The sequence below is a fragment of the Syngnathus floridae genome, chromosome 16, assembly GCF_059516105.1.
Source record: "Syngnathus floridae isolate MCC-2025c chromosome 16, RoL_Sflo_1.0, whole genome shotgun sequence".
Taxonomy (NCBI): Eukaryota; Metazoa; Chordata; class Actinopteri; order Syngnathiformes; family Syngnathidae; genus Syngnathus; species Syngnathus floridae.
In genome coordinates this window covers 2805794-2826668 of record NC_142428.1, presented here as the reverse complement: position 1 = coordinate 2826668, position 20875 = coordinate 2805794, and the positions used below count along the sequence as shown (strand labels likewise).

Here is a 20875-nt window from a genome sequence, read left to right as displayed (position 1 = left end):
GTTATTCGAATACAATTAAAAACAATTAAAAATCAACACAATTTTAAAGTATGTCATCATTTAATTTTCTGTAATAACATCCCTTTCGTCCAATATAAAGCACACATTTTAAGGAAAAATGAAGAAAAAATGAATAATAAACCCAAAACAAAAATATGTGGCAAATATTCCCCCCAAAACAAATGTGAAGTAAATAACAAGCATATAGTGTCGCTTTTCATTAACAGAAACACCAACAGTTCCTAACCTTCATTTATAATACACCCATCCCTTTTACCTACAACATGGCGTGCGTGCAAGTGACAGCAAAAGGTAGTGTTGGCTTCTATTTCAAACTAGATTTATATATCAAAAAGGTCTCATGATTGTTTGACTAGCGTGATACAGCTCTGGGCTTTGGTACAGAGGAACTCTTGTATGCATTGAAAACCTTCTCACAGGAGAAGTTGTACTCAAAACGCTATTCTTATGGATGTGGAATGACCATCTCTTGAGGAAAAATACTTGAAACACTAGATGCTTTGGTCGCTGTACTATTACAGTTTAAAGTGCTCCATCTTTTTATCACACCTCTTTTTTTCCAGAGAATCAGCATGAGAAGATAATTGTTCTGATGGACAGGACATAGTAAAACATCTTCACAATAATTATACACATAATTGTGGAGGCAGGTTATCAAAATTAAAAAATACAGATTTTCCACCACCTTGTGGAGATGGAGATAATACATTCGGTGTCTCAATATGAAATAAATACATAGAATGACAAAATACTGATGTTTAGGAAAAATAAAATGAGGTGCAATTACACACGGTTGAAGTTGTAAGATGGCGAGAGGAGAGGCGGGGGGTTCGGACCGCATACTCTGGTGTGGAGCTCCAAGGGGTCGTCCTCGGCCGGCCGCTTGGTCTTTTCTGGTGTTCGGCGTCGCCGTTCGAGTGCCTCCAGAGCCTTCAGTAGCTGACCGTTCTCCACGTACAAGTCTCGGATGAGCACGTCCGCTCTGCTGTTTTTGTGAACCTGAGGAAAAACAAAACAAAGTGAAGTAGATTTAACTCAGCAGTGTACTAGATGGCAGAAATTATTTATGAAATAAATTTTCTGGTTTTAGGTTCTGACCTGTTCTTTGAGCTGAGCCACTTTTTCCCTGAGAAGCAGCTTGACATTACGCAGAGATGCTTCAATTTCTTTCATTCGTGACTCCATACGCTCCATCCGAGGCTTCTGGTCGTCCTGGAGAAGAAAGGAGTTGTCATTATCATTATTAAGATTGAAGTGGAAACAATAAGAGGGAAAACAATTAAAAAAAAAAAAACAGACCTGTGTTATCTAGAAATTTTATTTAATAATGTTACACCATACCTGTTACATTTAAAAAAATAAAATGCGAAAATAAAACATTTGTCAATTGAGATAAATGTACCATTAGTGCGGGAAGAAAATGTGCAAATAAAATGAAATCATGAACTTGATCCCCCAAAATAAATAGAGATGCTGATAAATAATAAATAAAAACATAACGCGGACCCTTGCGACCTCAACATAAACAAAAATAAATAACATTCAAAATAAATTGAGGTCTGTGTGACAATGCAAGTCTTTTTTTTCCTCTTCAAAAACCAGCAAAAAATTATCATCCACTTGTAGTGGTGCAGCAGCAACACAAAAAAAAAAAAGTCCCTGATGACAAAACAAAAAAAAATTAAAAAAGTTTAAACCACATTCAACAGTATGTGCCAGTCAAATAGTCATAAAAGGCAAAATAGGAAAAAAAAAGATAACTGGAATTGTAGGAACAATAACTAAACATTTTCATGGCTTAAAATCAATTAAAATACTAAAAATGATCAGAAATAATCTCCATTAAAATCCCATTGGGAAATTTGTGTGCCGCCTAGCAGCAGTGATACATCGATCGACATTTGCGTCGTCGACTCTCCTATGAGGATGCCACAAATAAAAAGATCAGTACGCGGCGGCCATCTTGATCGAGAGAAGAAGACATTGGTGTTAAAGTTCGCCGATCCACTGGTGGCCTTCTGCGTTGGCTCGCTGCTCCGACGTGGCTTCCTGGAGAGACAAAGGCAAGGTACACTTCACCACAGCTCCAGCCTGGCTGAGTGAGGATTGCTCTTCCCGTACTTTAGGAAGAATGAAGATGGACCACCCAAAAATGACAACTCCAATAAGATGTCAAAGCAAAACCCACAAAACAAACACAGAATGTCGAGATGACGAAGTGAGACACAAGTCGAGCGCTGCGCATACCATTCGGGAAACATGAAACCGGGATTTATTTTGACATGGCTACTTTTTTTTTTTCAGCAGGGAATGGAATTTGAGTGACATGAGGAAATGGATTCTGTTTTGTACATCAAGACATCATATACACAGCAGTATGAATTTTCCAAAAATGCCTCCATTTTATTATTATTATTGTCGTACCTGTGCGTTGTCGGAACAATGTACACTCGTCGTCCTGCGGGGCGACGTCGGGAGGAGTCCGGAGAAGTGAACGTGGAATGACTGCAAAGGGAGAACGAAAAAGAAAAATTACAACTGGGCAAATCTTTTCTGCTCAACTGCCACAGTGTGTGAGGCTTCTGTTTACTCCATTTTGTTTCCGATTGTTTTATTCAAAGGTTAAAAGCGCTCCAGAGGTATTTTATATTCGACAATATTCACTTTATGGAGACTTGCTGTTGAATACAAAATAAAATAAATCTGCAATGAATTGAACTCTTTGCATTGAAAATTGCTGCGTGAACACAAAAGGTGCAGCAACACATTTAGACATTCGATCTAAGAGGAGTTATACATTCACGACTGAAGTTCTAAAATAATTTTCTTGAGATGGCTCATTTCAGTTTGGACATTCAGAAACTCACCTTAAGGAATTGTTCGGTGATTCGAGCGATCTCGGCTTTGAGCGCCTCGTTTTCCTCCTGGAGCTGTGCATGTCCTTCCTTAGCAGCAAGCTCCTGATATGAAAAGACACCAAACAATGAGATTGTCAAGTTATCAAGAAGGGAAGGAAAAAATGAATCCATGAATGATGTGGATACCTTGATGAGCAGCTTTTGGGCATCCAGCTCCTGCTTGAGGGAGGCGTTCTCCTTCTCCAAGGTTTTGAGGACCATCTGGCTGTGTCTCTGCTGCTGCTGCTTGAGGGACAGGATGCTGACCTGCGCAGAAACGAGACAGTTATGACCTGCTCACGCACAAGCTCCAAGATGAGACTTGAAACCTTCTCGTCTTGTTCCTTGGATTGGAGCGTGTTGTCTCTGTGGAGCTTCCTGCTGGGACTCTGGACGCCCGCCTCGTGCAAGGCCAGCTCCATGATATGGTTCTGCGGAGGACCACATTGTGAATACTGGCTGTCAATCTCCCGTCTAACGGGGCTTACCTTATCGGCGGCGTTCTGCAGCTGCTTGTGGAGCACGCCAACTTCCTGGCGGAGAGAATCTCGCTCCTGTTGCATGACGCGGAGATCCGAGCGGAGGCAAGCCTTCTGATGACTCAGGGCTTGAAGGCTGTCGTCCATGCTCTTCACCTGGGAGAACGGAGAGCAAATTAAGTCGGCTAGACATGAAGGAGAAGAAGAAAAACCAAAAGGTCTTTACCCTCTCCTGGAATTTCGCCATTTGTTTGCGAAGACACCGTGTCTCCTTCGCCGCATCCTTTCGCCCTTCCGTCAGTTGGCTGAGATGATTCTCCATCGAGTCGGCCTCCATCAGCTATAATTTGAACATTATGAGGTTGTACGAAGTTCCTCCAAAGGGAAACCAACCCGATGAGGCTTACCTTCTCCTCGAGGTGAGACACCTGCTGGGCCAGCTCGCTGTTCCTGTTCTTCAGCCTGACCGTGTCCTTCACAGCTTTGGTCAACTCGGCCTCCAGAGCGCGTACGCAAGCTGCAAGCTAACCACGCAACTGGAGGTCAACCTGGAGGTCATCTCCGCCACATCACCACCAGAACTGCACGCTCACCTCCTTCTTCTCCGTGCCGGTGAGCCCCTCCTGCTTGTCGTCTTTGGTCAGCTTGGCCAACTGTAGCTTGAGCTGGTCGGCGTCGGCCAGACTGCGGGCCTTCTCGTCCGCCAGCATCCCGTTCTCGTCCTGGAGTCGCTGGCTTTGCGAGCGAAGGTCGGACATCTGAAACAGCAATGAAGGATTCATCAAATTCACATCGAGAAAGTGACGACCGTCCGACTTTCTGCCTCACCTCTTTGTTGAGGTTCTCTGCCAGAAGTTCGGCAGCGACCTTCTCCTGCTTGATCTGCTCCAGCTCACATCTAGAACATAAATAAAAAATATTCGTGATTATGTGGGTTGACCTAAGATCTCCAAGCAGGGGTTCTCAAACTTTCTAGGTTCAACACAAAGTTCCTTTTACACAGAGACTCTAACGTTACGTCTCCGTGCAGAAGGTCGGTCACAGGCGTGGGATTTAAGGAGGAGGTGAGGTTCTCGTCACAATACTGTCAAGCACATGAGGGATCGATGAGGAGATGGGCGGGGCCACAGGACAAACGTGAGGACAGGCCTCGAGGTTGCCTCCACGTTACCTATCGGCCCACCTGCTTGTATTCTCGGCTTGCGTCTCCGAGGGGGCTTGGTGAAGTTTGAGGGTGTTCACCTCAAAGTCGCGAGAAGATTCAGAAATTCTGCTGCGGGTGTCCCCTTGAAACTCCACCATTAACTCGGAGAGCTTCCGGTTCTCCCGTCGGATCCTGCCGACGTCGTCCGCGAGGGAACTCCGCTCGTCGCTCGTCTGGCTTTGGAGTCTCCGAAGCAGCTTTTTGAGCTCAGCGTTTTGCCGCTTCAACGTGACGTTCTCCCACGTGTGATCTTCGTGACGAGCCTGAAGCTCTGTCAGCTTGGACGTTTTGATTTCCAGCACTTTGATGTGCTCCATCAGCAGGAACATTTTGACTTTGAGGCTGTAGTTTTCCTCCAGATACTCGCAGCCCGTTTGGATCTTCTTGCTGTTGTGCTCCAAAAGACTCTGGAGCAGCTCAGTCTTCTGCTGGAGCAAGAAGATTTTCTCCTGGAGGAGAACATTCTCCTTTTTGCTTTGATGGTCAGAAGACTGCAGCTCAAAATCCTGGAGTTTATCATCAATGTCCTGATCAAGAAGTTCTGGACTAACCTTTGTATGTTCCTCATTGAAGTCGTCCCAGTCGGATTCTGAATCATAATCATTTGTGGCATCGCCTTCAGATAGCTCACAAGGATCCAAGGAACCAACCGTGGTCTCCATTTGTGAGAGGCTTTCCATGGTAGAAGAAGGAACATTTTGAAGTCCACGTTCTTCTTGGTGCTTATCCAAAGCTCCAGATTGTGACGAGTCTTGATCTTGGCACTTTTTGTTAACATCAATCTTGGGAGACTCAAGGTCAGAGGTCATGAGGTCTTCGGACTTGTCGTCAGGTTCTTCAACATTTGAGCTTTCCGGGTCATTGCTAGCCTTGCGAGTCCATGACACCTCTTGGTCCTCACTTGCTTCCATCTTCAGCTGCGGGGCGTCTTCATCAGGCTCATTGGTTGGGTCGCTCTTCATTTCCAGATCTTCCTCACCGAAGGAATTTTCAGGAATCGACCCAGCACTTAAATTCAGATCTTGGCTTTGGCGTCCCTTCACTTTCTCTTCCAGGATAGCGACCTCTCGCTGAAGCTCCTTCCTGTCCAACTCAAAGTCTTCCGCAGCCTGTTTGAGAAGCTTCTCCATGTCCTCCATCCTCAGCTTCAAATCGTCCCGCTCGGTGAGCAGCGAGATCCTCTCTGCGGTCTGCTGACGGGAAATGGAAAGGACGTCTTGGTATTTCATCTCGAGCTGCTCGTAGCTGTTTTGGAATTCTTCTCTCTCCTGCCGGAAATCTTCCACCGTCTGCTTGAGCAGCACTTGGTCGTCCTCGGCTTTCTTGTCACAGCGAGCGAGAAGATCTTCATTGGCCTGCAGACTTTCCTGGAGAACGTCAAGTCTCTCTGTTGCCTCTTGGGCCATTTTCTGCCATTCTTCTGCACTTTGGCGTGCTTGGCTCGAGCGCTCCTCCCAGAGGAGCTTCTGCTCGGCGTGGCTCTCCGACAGCTCCCTCAGCTGGCTCTCAAAGTGCCGTTCCAGGTTCAAAACGTCGGCTTGAAAGCGTGCGGCTGCCGACTCTTGCTCACCTGAGACACGTTCCTCCGCTTGCTTGATTTTCTCGGAGAAGCTCGCCTGTGTCTGCTGCCTGTACGTGGTCATGTGGTCTTGGTTACAACAGACGACGGTTTGGACTTGAGGTTTAACATGTATTTGAGGTTTTCACGCATCTTCTCACATACCTGGAACTCTTAAGAACTTCGAAAGGTTATTCGACCACAATTCGGTAACCTCAGATTGTAATGACGGCTCTAAGCCCCGCCCCCTCGCATTATCACAGCCAACGTTCCTTACCTTTCCTGAGCGATGTCATCTCGTAGCTTATCCAGCATTGTGCCGAGCGAGTTCCTCTCCTCGGCGTGCTTAGCCGTCATCTCTCGCAGGGCCTCTTCTTTCAGGTCCAGCAGGCCTTCCAGCTTTTTCTCCAGCTCCTCCTTCTCCGCCTGGTGCTTCTGCCGTTCCTGGTCCAGGCTCTCCTGGAGCATGTCCTCGTAGTCCTCCTCCAGCTGCAGCCTCTCCCGCTCCCACTCCTGCTTGAGCTTGGCCTCCCGCTGCTCGTGTTGAGCTGTTCTCTCGCTCTCCTTCTCCTCCTGTTCCTTGACCAACCTCATCATGGCCTCCTCCAGCAGAGCCTGCAGGGACTCGTTGTTCTGCTCGTCCAGCCGAGCTCGCTGCTCCTGCAACTCCTCAGTCAGGCTTTTCACAGTCTGAAAGTGTTCCTCCTCCAAACCGGACCTGGCCTCGTCGAGTCTGGCTGTCAGCTCCTCCTGATGGCTTTGTCTCAGTAGTTCCTTCTCTTTTTCAAAACAATCCATCCACCTCTTCTCCAACTCATCCTTCTCTTCCTGATGTTTCTTCTCCCGGTCCTTCAATCTGACTTCCAACTGCTCCGTGTTCTTCTTGACCACACTGGCGTGCTGGTCGCGTAGCTCCTCCATCTCAGCAAGAAGATCCTGATTCCGCTCTTGCAGGTTCCTCACTTGCTCCTCCCGTTCCGCGGCCACGCTCTCCACTTCGAGGAGCTGCCACCGAAGCGAAGACGCCTCCTCCTGCGTCTGCTCCTCAAGACGTGTCCGCGCAAGCTGCGCCACTTCAAGCTGGCTCTGGAGCGCCTGCTCCTGTGAGCCAACGCCAGCCATCTTCTCCCTCCATGCCTGGACCTCCTGCTGGTGTTGGAGGGCCAATGCAGTCTTCTGGTCCTCGTGTTGCGCAACCACAGCATTGAATTCGTTGATCTGCAGCGAGGAAAACATTTAAGTCTGATTTTCAGAATTTCCAAATGTCCTTTATCTCCTTGGCCTTACTTTGGTCTCCAGCTGGTTCCTCAAGTCATCCATTTGGCGCAAATGCTGCTCCTTCTGCTGCTCCAGCATCATCTCCGCCTCCAAGCTCATACTGAGGAAGGGATTGACTTCCTCCGAGCCGAGGCCCGGGTCCGACTCCACGGCGGGGCTTTTGCTCTCCAGCTCCTCCGAGAGAGGCTGGGAGCAGGCCTGCTGAGGTCGGCCCAAGCTCTGAAAGTCCCGCAGCTCCGACTGCAGCTCGTCCACGCGATCCTGCAATTCCTGTGAAAATAATCAAGAGAGAAAAATTAGAAGTTCACCAAAAGAGTTCCCCATTTTCATGGACTTGGTTGTCATGGAAACTCTGAATTACCCTGCACTGCTCTTCGTAGCCCAGCCGAAGCTGCTTGATGCGCTCCTCCTGCAGGAGGAAGTCCGCACTGCCTGGGTCCAGGTCTCCAAACTAAACATCACAAATTTAGTTGAACCCATTTGAAACCAATCAAGAGCCGCTCTCCTTTCACGTCTTACCTTCTCTTTTCTCAGAATGTCCAAACTGGCCTGCAGTTTGGTCACTTGGCTTTGGGCCGTCATCAGTTTTTCACTGCAGTCCAGCAAGTCCATCTCCAGACGTCGGTTTTCCTTTTGAAGATGAGGACACGCCATTATAACCAAAATCTAGTCTAAATAATACATCAATTTTATTTTTTAAAAATTATTTTCCATTCCCAATTTTGTGGACCACCTGCAATACCACCACGGACCACTAAAAGGCAGCAGACCACAGATTGACAATGAATGTTCTAACGGCCCAATCTGAAGGAACACAGCAAAAAGGGACCAACCTTGACCGAGATGGAGAGGTGCTCCCTGAGGAAGGTCTCGTCCTCCTTGATCTTGTCCACCTCCGCCTCCAGTTCCTGGCGCTGCTGCGCCGCCTGCTGGTGGATCAGGTCCATCTCCTTCATCAGCTCCGAGCGCACTGCCGCCAGCTTCTCTTGGTGCTCTTCCTCCAACTTCCTGAAACAACATCAGCATGCAATTAATCAATTTGCACACAAAATGTTTCTCACAACTTGAAGGCCTAAAAACAGCAGAAGGTTACCTGAGGTTCAGATTGTTTGTGCGCTCGATTGACAAATGATGCTCGTCCACCTCGGCGGCCAGCTGGGTTTTAAGCCGTTCCGCCTTTTCCAGGTCTGAGCGGATTTTCTCTTTCTCCCTCAACTCGCTGTCCACGCGCTCTCTGACCCGGGGGAAAAAAAAAAAAGAGACAAACTTTAAATCTTTGGCCACCATTTTGGCCACGCTTGCAGTTGGACTCACAGGAGATGTCTGATTTCCGCTTTGAAGGTGGCCAGCGCCGCCTGGTGGATGTCGTTCTTGGTGGTCAGGAGTTCATTTTCCAGCGCCGCGGTCAGGTCGCACAGACTCAGCTTGCCGTCAAGGTTGAAATTTAACGCCTGGGACATAAGAAATGAGCCTCTTAGATGTTCTTGCATAGAACATTTGAAACCTTCATTGATTAGCGTGCATCACCTGAAGGATCTCACTGCTATTTTCCACGCCGTCCTCCATCCAGGCGTGGATGACGGACTCGACCGGAGTGAAGCCGGTGCCGTCGTCCAGCGAGGAGAACAGACGCGTGGCGACGCCGCTCATCAGGGCGGAGGGGTTGGCGATCCGACGTCCCACCTCATCAAAGGGCTGATGAGAACGATAAGGTTCTTGGGTCTGGGGCTAGCGAGTCCTGGGAAGTTCTGAGACAAAGTCGGCCTACCTGAGTGGAGTGTTGCCTTTTCAGCTGGCGGTAAGGAGTGGAGGCCGACGGGGTGGCGGGTTTGTTGTGCTTCAAGAGCATGGAAACAAATTCTTGAACGTTGATCCAGGAGCCCCCATTTAAGCCACAGAGGACATCCGCACTTATCTGAAATACCATTTTGAGACATTTTCAAATGGTGATGAATTTTGGGTAAGTTGAGGAAGCTCCAGCCGCTCACCTCCAAGCCTAAATAATCGCAGAGGGCGAGCAGGTCCGAGCGGCCGGCGCATCCGTCCCACGAAATGGCCAACTCTTCGCAGGCCTCTTGGATTTTCTCCTTCAGGGCAGCCGAGACACATCCTCGAGGCGTACTGGGCTCGTCCGGGTTCCACAGATGCATCTGGCCTAAGAGAGGGACAGGATGAGCACCTGGGCGATTTTCTCAAGGCGGGAATCTCAAAACGAACCTTCTGCTTCATACTCTTCTGTGCTCGTTTGGTCTGCATTCCAGCGCTAGTTGAGAGAGAAGAAGAAAAAAAAAAAAAAGAGAATCCAGCTGAGAAAGTGATTACGATATATAAAGCTGCTACTGCGTTTGTCTGAGCAGCAGCTGTTTCTTTCGCTTCGGGGGTGAGTTTTAAATGAATTTGAGGTTGAATGGAGGTCTGGGGGCGGAGGCTTTGACCTTTCCCCCCTATTGTCGAGGAAGCAAAGAGTGAGGGAATGAAGGACAGATGGGGAATCTGCAAGTGGTTGATATGCGGTGTGGAGAAATTCACAAAAGGAGGCGGGACCGGTCTTTGTTTCCCGATGCCCTCCTCCATCCAGACAAGCGGAACGTCCGAGCCTGACCCGTCACTCGCTTTGTCATCAACTAAAAAGGACACGCGTCTGTTGGTTGCTTATCATCTGGCGCACGTGTGCAGACAACACCAAATACCCGAGCCAGAATCTCAATCTGCTTCATCAACACCAAAAACGATGTGCCGAGAACTCGCTAAATGTTTGGAGCTTAGGCCTTGCCTGAGCATCTGTCAAGAGACTTTCATGCCAGCAGTGAGAGGAGGATTAGCTAGCAAGAAGATCAACAGCATTATGGGTCAGATGGAGAGCACCCGGGAACCCGTGTAGGCAAATTTTAATTACAAAAAAAACGCACAGATAACATTGACAACCGGATCGGATTTGACAGAAATTTCACCGCATTAAATAGCTTACATTTATTTTGCACTCCATCTGGATCAACAAATATGGATCGGATCCACATTGATTTTTGTTTGATTTACAGCTCCATTGTGGATAAATCTCCGAAATCTACTCTGAATCCAAGGGAAGCAAATAAAATGGTTCCACAAAACTACAAACTGAATTGGTGAGATTTCATGAAGTATAAACGAGTGTAAATACACAATCTGGTTCCGATCCAGATAGAACTTGATTCGACGTGACAGTTCCTAAATTTCTTCCGGATCCAACTTGCAATTCTGATTGTTTGCATCTAACCACACGCATGTAATTACACTCGCTGCTTTATTTACAGAGTTGATGCGTCGACAAGGCCATGGGAAACGTTCCAGCCGCATTTTTAGCCGGAGCTGATTAGCCGAGAATAACGCCTCATGAGGACGGCGGGTAGGTGATAAGGATGGCATCCGAGCGCTGCTTTTTTACCTCACGCTTTCTCGGAATTGCCGAGTCGCAGTTGTCCTTGGCGTCCTGGTCGACTTCGTCGTCTTCGTCTTGCGCGTCGTCGCAAAAATCTGAAATGGCGTTGAGCGATTCCGGTTTGGAGCGACGGCCGTAGCGTTTGCTGCCTTTCACAAACTTTGGTTGGATGTCGGGCGACTCTGATGCCAAAAAAAAAACCCCACAACTGTCAAATAATTACTTGGGAGTATTATTTCAAGTTTGTTCAAAACTATCTACCTGGTCTGGATGAGACTTCCTGCTGCGTTGGTGGAGCTTCAATGCCGGATGACAACGCCAGAATCAACGCGTCCCTGAACTGCTCAAAGTCAACCTGCCATGGGATGTTCACGATAAGAAATAATTCGGCAAATTCCTCCAAAGGGCGGAGGGAGGCCACACTTGAGCAATGGACAGCTGCCAAATGTGAATATGCTGATTTTCTTTGTGCTGTCCCGCCTGGCGTCTGCCGCTTTTGGCTTCATTGTTATGAGTGGGCAATGGGGTCACTCACCCCCACCCTCGGTTATTCAGCCTGCACACGCTGCCAGACAACAGCCAGAAGCTTGGATTTCAACTTTCACTCAAGCACCTCAAGCATTGGGTGAGATTTTATTTAACGGCTATATCGCCCACCCCTAATACACATCACAAAGCTAACTTATGGCACGTACCCGGTCAGTGATGCGGTCCCGACCCTGCAGCAGAGCATCCAGGAGGGCCGGGGCGACGTCCTCCAAATGTAGCGACAGACAGAGGTCGGCGAGCTCCTCCGGGCACAGCGAGCCGCACCGGCTGCCGTCGAAGCCATCGAAAACTTCCTTCAGGCGCTCCTCGTACTGGTCCTGCTCCAGGACGTCATCCATCCCACGGGACAGCAGCCTGCCCTGCCAACGCAACGAGACAAATCCGTCATTTTGTCGCCGTGTTTCTTGATGAGTAGCTCACGAGCCAAATGCGGTGGACAAATACTCACTAAACAAGGTGGAAACATTGCTCTTTGTTCTACAGTGCCGCTGACACACTGACTCAGCCTTGTTAGCTGTGCAGGCTTTGACTAATCCAATTATAACTGATTAGCCACTTTGGCTATTTGAGAGATGTGGCCAAAATCTGACACTGACAATGACTCTGAACTAGTTGGACCAGTTTTTTTGCAGCTTTCATAATTTAAAGCCAGCTTTGCTTACACTAAAAACATGGCAGCGAAAAGAGATGTACACACACGCACGTAGGATCAAGACTATTCTTGCAGGTTCATTTTTCCAGCTGCTCACCATCAAGCACTCTCAACCAGGTGCCCCCTCAACACACAGAGGGGGTACCCATTCATTGCACAATGGGGGTCGTCCACAAAGCCCACATCAGTATTCAAAATGTGCACCATTGAGGAGCTCTCAAGAAGCCAGATAATCACAGACGATGGAGACAGTGTCTTTTTACTCTGAAGACTGACAGCTGGTGCGGGTCAAAAATAAGACAAGAACTTAATTTATTACAAACCCAGAACATGCTGTTGACAGTGCACTTAAAATGGGGAAATAATGTGGAAAAAAACACTTCAAACTTAATACAGTTTGTGTATTTACATGCTAAAATGTGTCAAAAGATATTAGCTTATCTTGGAATTAAAAAAATAATACACTTTCTGACATATCTAACTCATTAAGTACTATAATAATTTGTCTGTACATTGGATGTACTATTTTAAAGAAGAACAAAGCAGGAATGGAAATCCCTTTAAATCAGATTTATAACAAAATAATAATAATCGGCAGATTAATTAGTTGAAGAAACTTGTTAGCTTAGCCACCGTGGTCCATACTTAAGTTGATGTGCTTCAACCAACAATTGTGGTGCAGTTAACTCCCTTTCACTTCCTTTTATTTTAATTATTAACATTTAAAATGTTGTAGTTCCTAAACAAATGTGAACAACTGATGAAGTTAAGACACTCACCTAATTCTCCAAAATCGGGGGAACCCCTCCGTGTCCAACCGAGTGAAAAAAAATACTTAAACGCTCGAAGGAAAACAACTTTTTTTTTTTTACATTTCCTCTGCGAAGGGCGCGCCGCGGTTGCCTCGATATTAAAAGCTTGAAAGTAAAAATAGTTTCAAGAAGACAGGATGTGCTTGTCCAAAGGGTTGGGCTGCTTTTGGAAAGTGAATGTTACTGCCATCCTCCTTCGGCGCCGACTGGTGTTGCCCGATTTTGAAAAGCATTGATGGAGGAAAAGGCGGGGCTTGTGAGCTTTCGCCGGCCCTGATTGGTCAAAATAACCGCTCTAATGTTCAATGTAAACAATCACTCTCCATTTAAATCCACGAAAGTGTTTTACATTAGTAAACAACTCAAGTACTCCACTTGAGGAATAAAAAATGTATTTGAAACATTAAAATGCGCCTTAATGTACCACACTCTTCTAAGTTACTACTTCTCAAGATTGGCTAAAGCAAACGTCAATCAAACATATTTCGTCCAATCCCCTTCATGCTTTCTTTCTCAACAGGAAACAGTGTGACCTGCTGAGTTTTCAGGAACATTTTGGAACGTATTTTTTGTTTCTATCTTATGCTTTTAAATATTATTCCTGTAAACTGCTAGAGTTGTGGAATGGAACAATGAAGGTCGCGTCATTCCTGGTGGCTGTCTATGTGTCAGTGCCGCTCATCGTTTACCTGTGCCCTTGGACCCTTGCATACGCCATCTTTGCACACCTGTGTAAGTATTGTGACACATTCCTGTTTATTAGCCATATGCTGAAATTGGCTTTTAATCACAAGATAAATCTATAATATAATTCTATTAACCAGTAGTAATAGTTAGATAATAGCCAGTTATTAATCCATTGCTAATAACCAAAATGCTAACCTTATGTACGCTCATCTGCAGTGAGGATTCCATATTTGGTGGATCTCAACCATCCCGAGTACGTGCTGAACCACACGTGCAACTTCTACCTGGATCCAGAGGAGGGTGTCCGTGTGGGCATATGGTAGCTTCCACTGACTTCTCCAGTTTTTAGCAATGACCACACACACGAACTGAGAAAACAAAGTGCTCAAATGTTTGTTTGAATCTCCCTGAGGCACACGCTCCCTGCCAGCCAATGGGACAAGGCGTCTGGGAGGGGCCCTGAGTGGTACCACAAGGCCCTTGGAGATGGAAGTCCTATTATCATCTATCTCCATGGCAACGTTGGCACAAGGTAAAAACACTTGAAGCAAGCTTAATGGGCTCTGCAGGGAATTATGGAAATGAGGTTAACCTCTAAAATATTCTTTTCAGAGCCATACATCATAGGGTGCAACTGGTGAAGGTTTGTTTTGACAATGATGGTTCATATTTTTGTCTGATTTTTGAGAATATTTGCATGATATTTTGCAGATTTTAAGTGCTGCGGGGTTCCACGTCCTGTCTTTGGACTACAGAGGTATGCTTATCTTTATTAAAAAGAAATTTTATTTAATTTTGGGGTGCAAGAATGCAATATATGTGCCAGCACTATGATACTAATATTGCTAATCATGGGAAATTTTTGCGATGTAGGCTTTGGCGACTCGACAGGGCAACCTAGTGAACGTGGGGTGACCACAGATGCTCTCCACCTGTACACGTGGGTGAAGCAGCACAGCGGGGGGTCCCCGGTGTATTTGTGGGGGCACTCCCTCGGTTCCGGGTAAGTTTCTTCTAGCAGCATATAATGTCACGGAGATAAGACTGAATTTTTTTCTTGAAGGGTTGCGAGCAACACTGCTGTAAAGGTGCAAGAGCAAGGTGGGTAGTACAAAAATAATATCTGCACAAGAATGAAATTAAAATAAAATAATTCTACCAGGGTCCATGGTGGACGCCTTAATTCTCGAGGCGCCGTTCACAAATATCGGCGACGTCGTGGTTATATTCCCGCTAGCTAAGGTGAGTTTTTGTTTGTTTACAACTTCTTTGCATGTCCGTCAACACCAACCACGTGAAAATGTGCCCCGCAGCTTTACACTTTCCTTCCGGGCTTCAAACTCTTCCTGTGGAACACTTTGGACCGGAACCAGCTGCTGTTTCCTAATGAAGAAAAGTGAGTTGACTAAATAAACTTTTTATAAACTTTTTAAAAACACCAGATAAAGACATCTATTTTTTTTTTCAGTTTAAAGGTGCTAACCTGTCCATTGCTCATATTGCACGCGGAGGACGATGACGTGGTTCCGTATCACATGGGTCAGAAGGTAAAATGTCAAGTGAAGATGAGCAGCTACGCTACGCTAATCCTTCACATGTCCCTTCCAGCTCTACCAGATTTCATTACACACGCAGCGTAGCCCAAAAGTTCCCCTGGAAATGATCTCCTACCCGGCGAGTCGCAGATTCTCCCACAATAACATCTACTTGGATCCCGGCCTGCCCAAGTCATTTGGGTGAGGACGAGACTTTTGTTACCCGAGTGACAGGCGATGATGTCATAATTACTTCTGCTTGTCTCCACAGCAATTTTCTGCAGAAGTTGCAAGGGTAGCACGACTGTTGCACGTCAGCATGTGAAGGAAAGCTCAAGGAATGTACACCATCACCTCCTCATTCATTTTCTTTCTATCAAAACGTAGTCATACTTTCTGAAGAATAACACACACACTCAAATAATGGTGTCATAATCAAACGTAAGGTGAAAAAAAGGCAAAAGTACAGCTGAGATTTTAATGTGAACTCTGGTAGGAAAACACTGAAGAAAATGGTATTTGATGTTTTTGTGGTCTTCACTTTCTGCTAACAGTTAAGCAGACATTTTGCAAATGTCCAGTGAAAAATGCTGTAACAGACTCGAGTATAAGTAAAGGAAGATTTTTACCTTGGCCAAGGTAAAGCGATGTGAATTACTTGTCTCCTTTTTTCGGGGAAACAAACCAAAGCGAGACAGCTTTCACATTTTCTTAAGCTCACGGGCCGTCTTCTCAAAGGCCTCCCGGGGCTCGCTCGGCGGCGGGATCTTGAGGTCGGTGGGCTCCACGCCCCACACTTCCGTGGCGTACTCGGCGATGGTTCTGTCGCTGGAGAACTTGCCTGTTGCCGCGATGTTCTTCACTACCATCTTGGTCCACTCTTTTGGATCCTGGAAATGAAACAGGAGTCGGTCAGCTAAAAAAAACGATTGCAACCAGGACAATATCGCCAAGTAGCATAGCATCAGCATTTTGGTTAAACAACAACAAAATATTGGGAAAAAGGATGGCTGGATGGAAATCGAACTTACCTGATAGAGTTTGTTGACTTTCTCTTGACTTTTCAGATATGCTTCAAAATCAGCAAATACTTTGAATCTGAAGAGCACCGAAGGAAATTTGAGTTATAAAAAGGTCAAATGGAAAATAAAACAGGTGTCTGTTTTGGTTTGCAGCCCACCGGTCATATTTGAAGAGCATTTCGGTCAGATCCTTGAATAAATCGGGATTTTTAGGGCTGAAGAAGCCGCTCGTGATCTGGTCCATCACTTGTTTCAGCTCCGGGATCTTCTTGTAGTAAGACATGGCGTCGTATCTTAAGAAAACATCAAATATAAAATCAAGTCAAGTCACTCGTGAAGTGGAAAACGTGCGGTATTTTTGAGGTACCCCTTTTTATCCATCTCGGCCACGTCTTCCACTCTCATCCCGAAGATGAAGAGGTTGCCCACGCCGGCCTCCTCAGCCATCTCCACGTTGGCGCCGTCCATGGTGCCGATGGTGAGCGCGCCGTTCAGCATGAACTTCATGTTGCCCGTGCCCGACGCCTCGGTGCCCGCCGTCGAGATCTGCTCCGACAAGTCGGTGGCTGGGATCACTAATCAATAAAATAAAATGATTATGCTGCACTTTTTTTGTTCATATGAGCCAGATGATACAAATTAATTATTAATAAAGAAATAATAATAGTAAAAAATATAAAAATAATAGAATAATATAAAACTATAAAAAAAAAAAAAAAATCATAAAAAACAAATAAATGAAAAACCTTTCTCAGCCAGAGAGACTCTGTAGTTCTCCAGAAAGATGACTTTGAGCTTACTCCCCACCACGGGGTCATTATTAACCACAGCAGCCACAGATGTGATCAGCTTGATGATCATCTTGGCCATGTGGTACCCGGGCGCAGCCTGAAGGGGGCGACAGCAGCTGATTTATTTCTGTGTATTTATGCACGTTTAATATTTGCAGTGTCAACCTTTCCCCCGATGATCACGGTTCGAGGCACGAAAGGTGCAGTTGGGTTCTTCTTAATACCTGCGGGACAAAACACACATTATTATTTGCGTAACCAACAAACTTGAGTTATCTCTTTGGATCAGCTTTTTTGTTAATATTATTATTATCAATACATACATTAAGTACATGTGGCGTAATAAGAGACAAAGTGAAAGTGTGTATGGGGTCGTAGTCCCGTCCACAAGTTAGTGGAAAATTCCCTGTGCACATGTTTGTTTGGACTTGCAGGTATGTGTGGGCGTGTTGTTTTCCCTGAGGGAGGTAACGACAACAACGTGTAAGTGAGCAGCGTACGCACGGTTGTACATGGTGACGATGTGCAGGCAGTTGAGCAGCTGCCGCTTGTACTCGTGGATCCTCTTCACGTGCACGTCGAACATGGACGCCGCGTTGATCCTCACCCGGTACTCCTTCTCCAGGTATTGCGCAAACTTCACTTTGTTGTCCTGCAAACACAAAGAACACATATCTGTTCACACACAAACGGACACACACATACGTTACACACACCTGTTTGACTTTGAAGACATCCCGGATGAAGGCGGCGTCATCCACAAAGTCGTTTAGTTTCTGCAATTGGCCGAGGTCCTTGACGTAGTCCTCGCCGATCACCTGAACGAGAAGACGGGTATTATTTATGGGAAATTAAATTATATCAATAAGATGAAGACCTCGGCGATGAGCTCAGCCAATCCGGGGTTGCACAGCAGCAGCCAGCGTCTGGGAGTGATGCCGTTGGTCTTGTTCTGGAACTTCTTCGGCTCCAGTTCGCTGAAGTCGCGGAACCTGTGAGGAGGAACGCAACAAATATGAAGTCTGCCTAGCAACGAGAGTTTTGTTACTTTCGCCAGTTTGTAACAGGAGATGTGAAAATGCTGTGGTACGGCATGAGGACACACAATTTTATTGCATTTGGCCCGTTTTGAGGAAGCATCAAAGTTCAAGTAGCACTCACACTTGTGTCTTGATGATGTCGGAGTGTATGCGAGCGACGCCGTTGACGGCGTGCGAGCCCACGATGCACAGGTGCGCCATGTTCACCCGCTTGCCTCCTTCCTCCTCGATCAGCGACATCTTCCTCAGCTTGTCCACGTTGTTGGGGAAGAGCGACGCGATCCTCTGCGGGCGGGCAGGCGGGCAGGCATGAGAGCAGAACAAAAAAAAAACAAATAAAAGTCAACCTTGCGTTTACTTCCTTCTCGCTCGACCCAACGGCTCGACATTTTTGGGAAACCTGATCAAGCGGTTTTTGTTATCATTTGTTGACATCCTTTTATATTTCTAATTTTCACCTTGTTTACTAAAATGTGTTGCCATTTTTTCACAAGTGTGCACTCACATCCAGGTGCATCTGGTTGATCCGGTAGATGATCTGGAGGTGTCGCGGCAGGAGGGTCTCCATCAGCTCCACGGGCCAGCGCTCCAGAGCCTCGGGGAGGACCGTGTGGTTGGTGTAGGCGAAGGTGCGCTTGGTCAGATCCCAGGCCTGTCGGGGCGACATTTTCCTCAGCGAACGAACGAGCTCAACTCCCCCGAGAGCTTCCCGCGGCACTCACCACGTCCCAGTCTAGCTTCTCGATATCCACGAAGATCCTCATCAGCTCGGGGATGGCCATGGCTGGGTGGGTGTCGTTCAGCTGGATGGCGACCTGGAATCACAACACGAGGCCATTTTTGGAACTTAACGTCACTTCCTGTTTGAGGTCTTACTTTATCGGGGAAGCTGTTGAAGGACGTGCGTGCGGGCGTCCCCTTCTTGGTGGTCTTGAAGCGGCGGATGATGTCCTGCAAGGTGGCGGCCACCACAAAATACTCCTGCTTCAGACGCAGCTCTTTCCCCTCGAAAAACTGAACCAAAACAAATGATTAATCTCAAACTTCTTAAAGGGACAGCGTCACTTCAGCGCTTACGTTATCGTTGGGATAGAGCACTCGGGAAATATTCTCGGCCAGATTGCGGTCCAGGACGGCCTGGATGTAATCTCCAACGTTGACTGTGTCGACACATGAAAAGACACGATGGTTTGGTGCAACGTGTCCTCTTTCGTCACAGAGACAGGAAACCATCTTGCGAGACGAACGGGACGCTCACAGTCTCGCAGGTTGAAGTCGTTGGGCGCGCGAGCCGACCACAAACGCATGGTGTTGACCGTATTGTTCATGTAGCCTGGGATGGGCGTGTCGTACGGCATGGCCAGAACCACCTGAAAGGATCCGACAGAAGAACAGCTCAGTTCTGACTGACCTCTGCAACTTCTTGGATTCGATCAATACCTGCGTGTCGACCCATTTGGGACCCTGATCGGTTTCTTCCACACGTCCGTAGAAGTGAACGGGCAGCATGTACTCGGGGCGGGCTTTCTCCCAGGGGTTGCCGTGACGTAGCCAATCATCCGCTTCCTCCACCTTCATGAGCGATGAAGACGAGCGTTAAAATCATCTGAAATGTCTGGTGCAAAAGTTCATGTTTGCTTTTGAGGCCCGAATTGCAAATAAGCAGGAATCCAAAAGGGCAAGACAAAAAAAAATAATCTGTCTGGCTGCTTTGAACAGCCACGCTACCGCTAATGATTAGCTTGTTCAGCATAGTGACCTACTCTACTTTGGCCCCGGGGCCTAATTTGGCAATAATAATCATAAAACTGATTAGAGCTGCATTTCTTGTACAGACCTGCCAGCCGTCCCTAATTTTCTGGTTAAAGATTCCGTATTCATAGCGGATGCCATAACCGTACGCCGCCAGTCCCAGAGTGGCCATGGAGTCCAGGAAGCAAGCTGTCAGAAAACAAAAGACACGTTTAGATCTTCTGAAATAAGTGTTGTAGAACAACAACAAAGCCAAAGCAAGCATCTATTGCAACACGTCTGGCTTGACTTCACGTGCTCTCCTTCCTCGTAAAGATTATCAAGACTGGGCATCCAGTCGAATATTTCTTATTGTTCATCTTTCGAAAACACGTTCAATCCTCTTCTACCTGCAAGTCTGCCCAGGCCTCCGTTGCCCAAACCTGCGTCCTCTTCAACCTCCTCCAGCTCCTCCATGTCCAAGCCAAGCTACACAATATACATGCAACAACAGAACATGCTAACAACATGCTATCAAACACATGCTACATTGGTATGCAAATGAGCCAGTCCGACCTGGTAAATGGCTTCATCACAGGCGTTTTGCAGACCCAAGTTGATCATGGTGTTCTGCAGTGTGCGGCCCATGTAGAACTCCAGGGACAGGTAGTAGACCCTCTGCACTCAGTCATACAAAAAGAAACTCTAAAAATTATTGAAATTTTAAAAATTAGACTGTGTAGGTGTTCCTAATTAAGTGTCAGGAAAGTTGAAGCCAACTTTATTGCTCGTACCTTGGGGTCGGCCTCGTAGTAAAACTGCTGCGTCCGGATCCAGCGGCCCACTAGGTGGTCGCGGACGGTGTGCGCCAGGGCAAAGTAGTAATCCCGCGGCGTGGCGATGTTCCGATCCTTGACCAGCGTGAAGTGCAGGTGACGGTTGAAGCCTTTCTTCAGCTCGGCTACGTTCTCTACGCCCACAATGCCGCGGATGCTGATCTGTTTGCGCTTCTCCTGGTCGCTCAGCGGGGTGGCCATCGCTTTGCCTGGGTTCTGGCCGCTTTGAGTGAATCTGAGTTCGGGTAGCTGCTGTCCTGTCACTCGGTGGGTGCGACGACAGTGAGTTCAGCTCCTGAGGTGAGGAACTCGGCTGTCATTGGTAGGCGGGGGCAAAGAGGGCGTGTCTTTTTCAGGAAGTAGGAAGA

General features: G+C 47.0%; 3 protein-coding genes across 5 annotated transcripts; 1 reads left to right on the top strand and 2 right to left on the bottom strand.

Annotated features, from left to right (window-relative positions):
* Positions 1-41: 41 nt before the first annotated feature.
* On the bottom strand, positions 42-14003 carry nin (ninein (GSK3B interacting protein)). Of its 3 annotated transcripts, none has more exons than XM_088400029.1 (27): positions 12833-13090; positions 11548-11760; positions 11114-11207; positions 10859-11034; positions 9655-9700; positions 9426-9592; positions 9206-9352; positions 8965-9132; positions 8752-8888; positions 8531-8671; positions 8271-8445; positions 7957-8067; positions 7799-7888; positions 7447-7707; positions 6437-7377; positions 4581-6230; positions 4226-4295; positions 3991-4155; positions 3805-3921; positions 3624-3737; positions 3407-3553; positions 3248-3349; positions 3066-3185; positions 2889-2981; positions 2446-2526; positions 1120-1233; positions 42-1020 (listed from the first exon to the last, which is right to left on the bottom strand). In XM_088400029.1, exons 2-27 carry the CDS (start codon positions 11737-11739, stop codon positions 805-807), a joined length of 5835 nt encoding a protein of 1944 aa, XP_088256155.1. In that variant the 5' UTR covers positions 11740-11760; positions 12833-13090; the 3' UTR covers positions 42-804. The 3 variants fall into 3 exon arrangements, with proteins under 3 accessions (XP_088256155.1, XP_088256154.1, XP_088256156.1); XM_088400028.1 differs by lacking the exon at positions 12833-13090 and adding an exon at positions 11850-11963; XM_088400030.1 differs by lacking the exons at positions 4581-6230; positions 12833-13090 and adding an exon at positions 13748-14003.
* On the top strand, positions 13361-15741 carry LOC148385019 (lysophosphatidylserine lipase ABHD12-like). The gene is made up of 12 exons (XM_088400035.1): positions 13361-13597; positions 13769-13871; positions 13965-14084; positions 14165-14195; positions 14264-14309; positions 14426-14555; positions 14616-14653; positions 14715-14794; positions 14866-14948; positions 15021-15099; positions 15161-15288; positions 15359-15741. Exons 1-12 carry the CDS (start codon positions 13498-13500, stop codon positions 15384-15386), a joined length of 966 nt encoding a protein of 321 aa, XP_088256161.1. The 5' UTR covers positions 13361-13497; the 3' UTR covers positions 15387-15741.
* On the bottom strand, positions 15552-20838 carry pygl (phosphorylase, glycogen, liver). The gene is made up of 20 exons (XM_088400031.1): positions 20466-20838; positions 20248-20349; positions 20082-20160; positions 19778-19881; positions 19381-19512; positions 19199-19310; positions 19018-19100; positions 18817-18954; positions 18663-18755; positions 18446-18592; positions 18062-18225; positions 17778-17892; positions 17617-17718; positions 17405-17552; positions 17066-17124; positions 16856-16997; positions 16477-16684; positions 16268-16402; positions 16119-16185; positions 15552-15977 (listed from the first exon to the last, which is right to left on the bottom strand). Exons 1-20 carry the CDS (start codon positions 20706-20708, stop codon positions 15789-15791), a joined length of 2562 nt encoding a protein of 853 aa, XP_088256157.1. The 5' UTR covers positions 20709-20838; the 3' UTR covers positions 15552-15788.
* Between the last annotated feature and the right edge of the window lie 37 nt (positions 20839-20875).

Bases quoted from the DNA above. Each gene is read 5' to 3' on its own strand.
- nin (XM_088400028.1), bottom strand. The intron at 11,035-11,113 runs GTAGATAGTTTT...TTTTGGCATCAG, and splicing joins GGAAGTCTCATCCAGACCAG to AGTCGCCCGACATCCAACCA. The intron at 7,378-7,446 runs GTAAGGCCAAGG...TCCTCGCTGCAG, and splicing joins GGAACCAGCTGGAGACCAAA to ATCAACGAATTCAATGCTGT.
- pygl (XM_088400031.1), bottom strand. From the start codon at position 20,708: ATGGCCACCCCGCTGAGCGACCAGGAGAAGCGCAAACAGATCAGCATC. The intron at 19,311-19,380 runs GTATTGATCGAA...GGATCCTTTCAG, and splicing joins CCAAATGGGTCGACACGCAG to GTGGTTCTGGCCATGCCGTA. The intron at 18,756-18,816 runs GTAAGACCTCAA...TTGTGATTCCAG, and splicing joins TCAACAGCTTCCCCGATAAA to GTCGCCATCCAGCTGAACGA.
- LOC148385019 (XM_088400035.1), top strand. From the start codon at position 13,498: ATGAAGGTCGCGTCATTCCTGGTGGCTGTCTATGTGTCAGTGCCGCTC. The intron at 14,556-14,615 runs GTAAGTTTCTTC...TTTTTCTTGAAG, and splicing joins GGGCACTCCCTCGGTTCCGG to GGTTGCGAGCAACACTGCTG. The intron at 14,654-14,714 runs GTGGGTAGTACA...TAATTCTACCAG, and splicing joins TGTAAAGGTGCAAGAGCAAG to GGTCCATGGTGGACGCCTTA.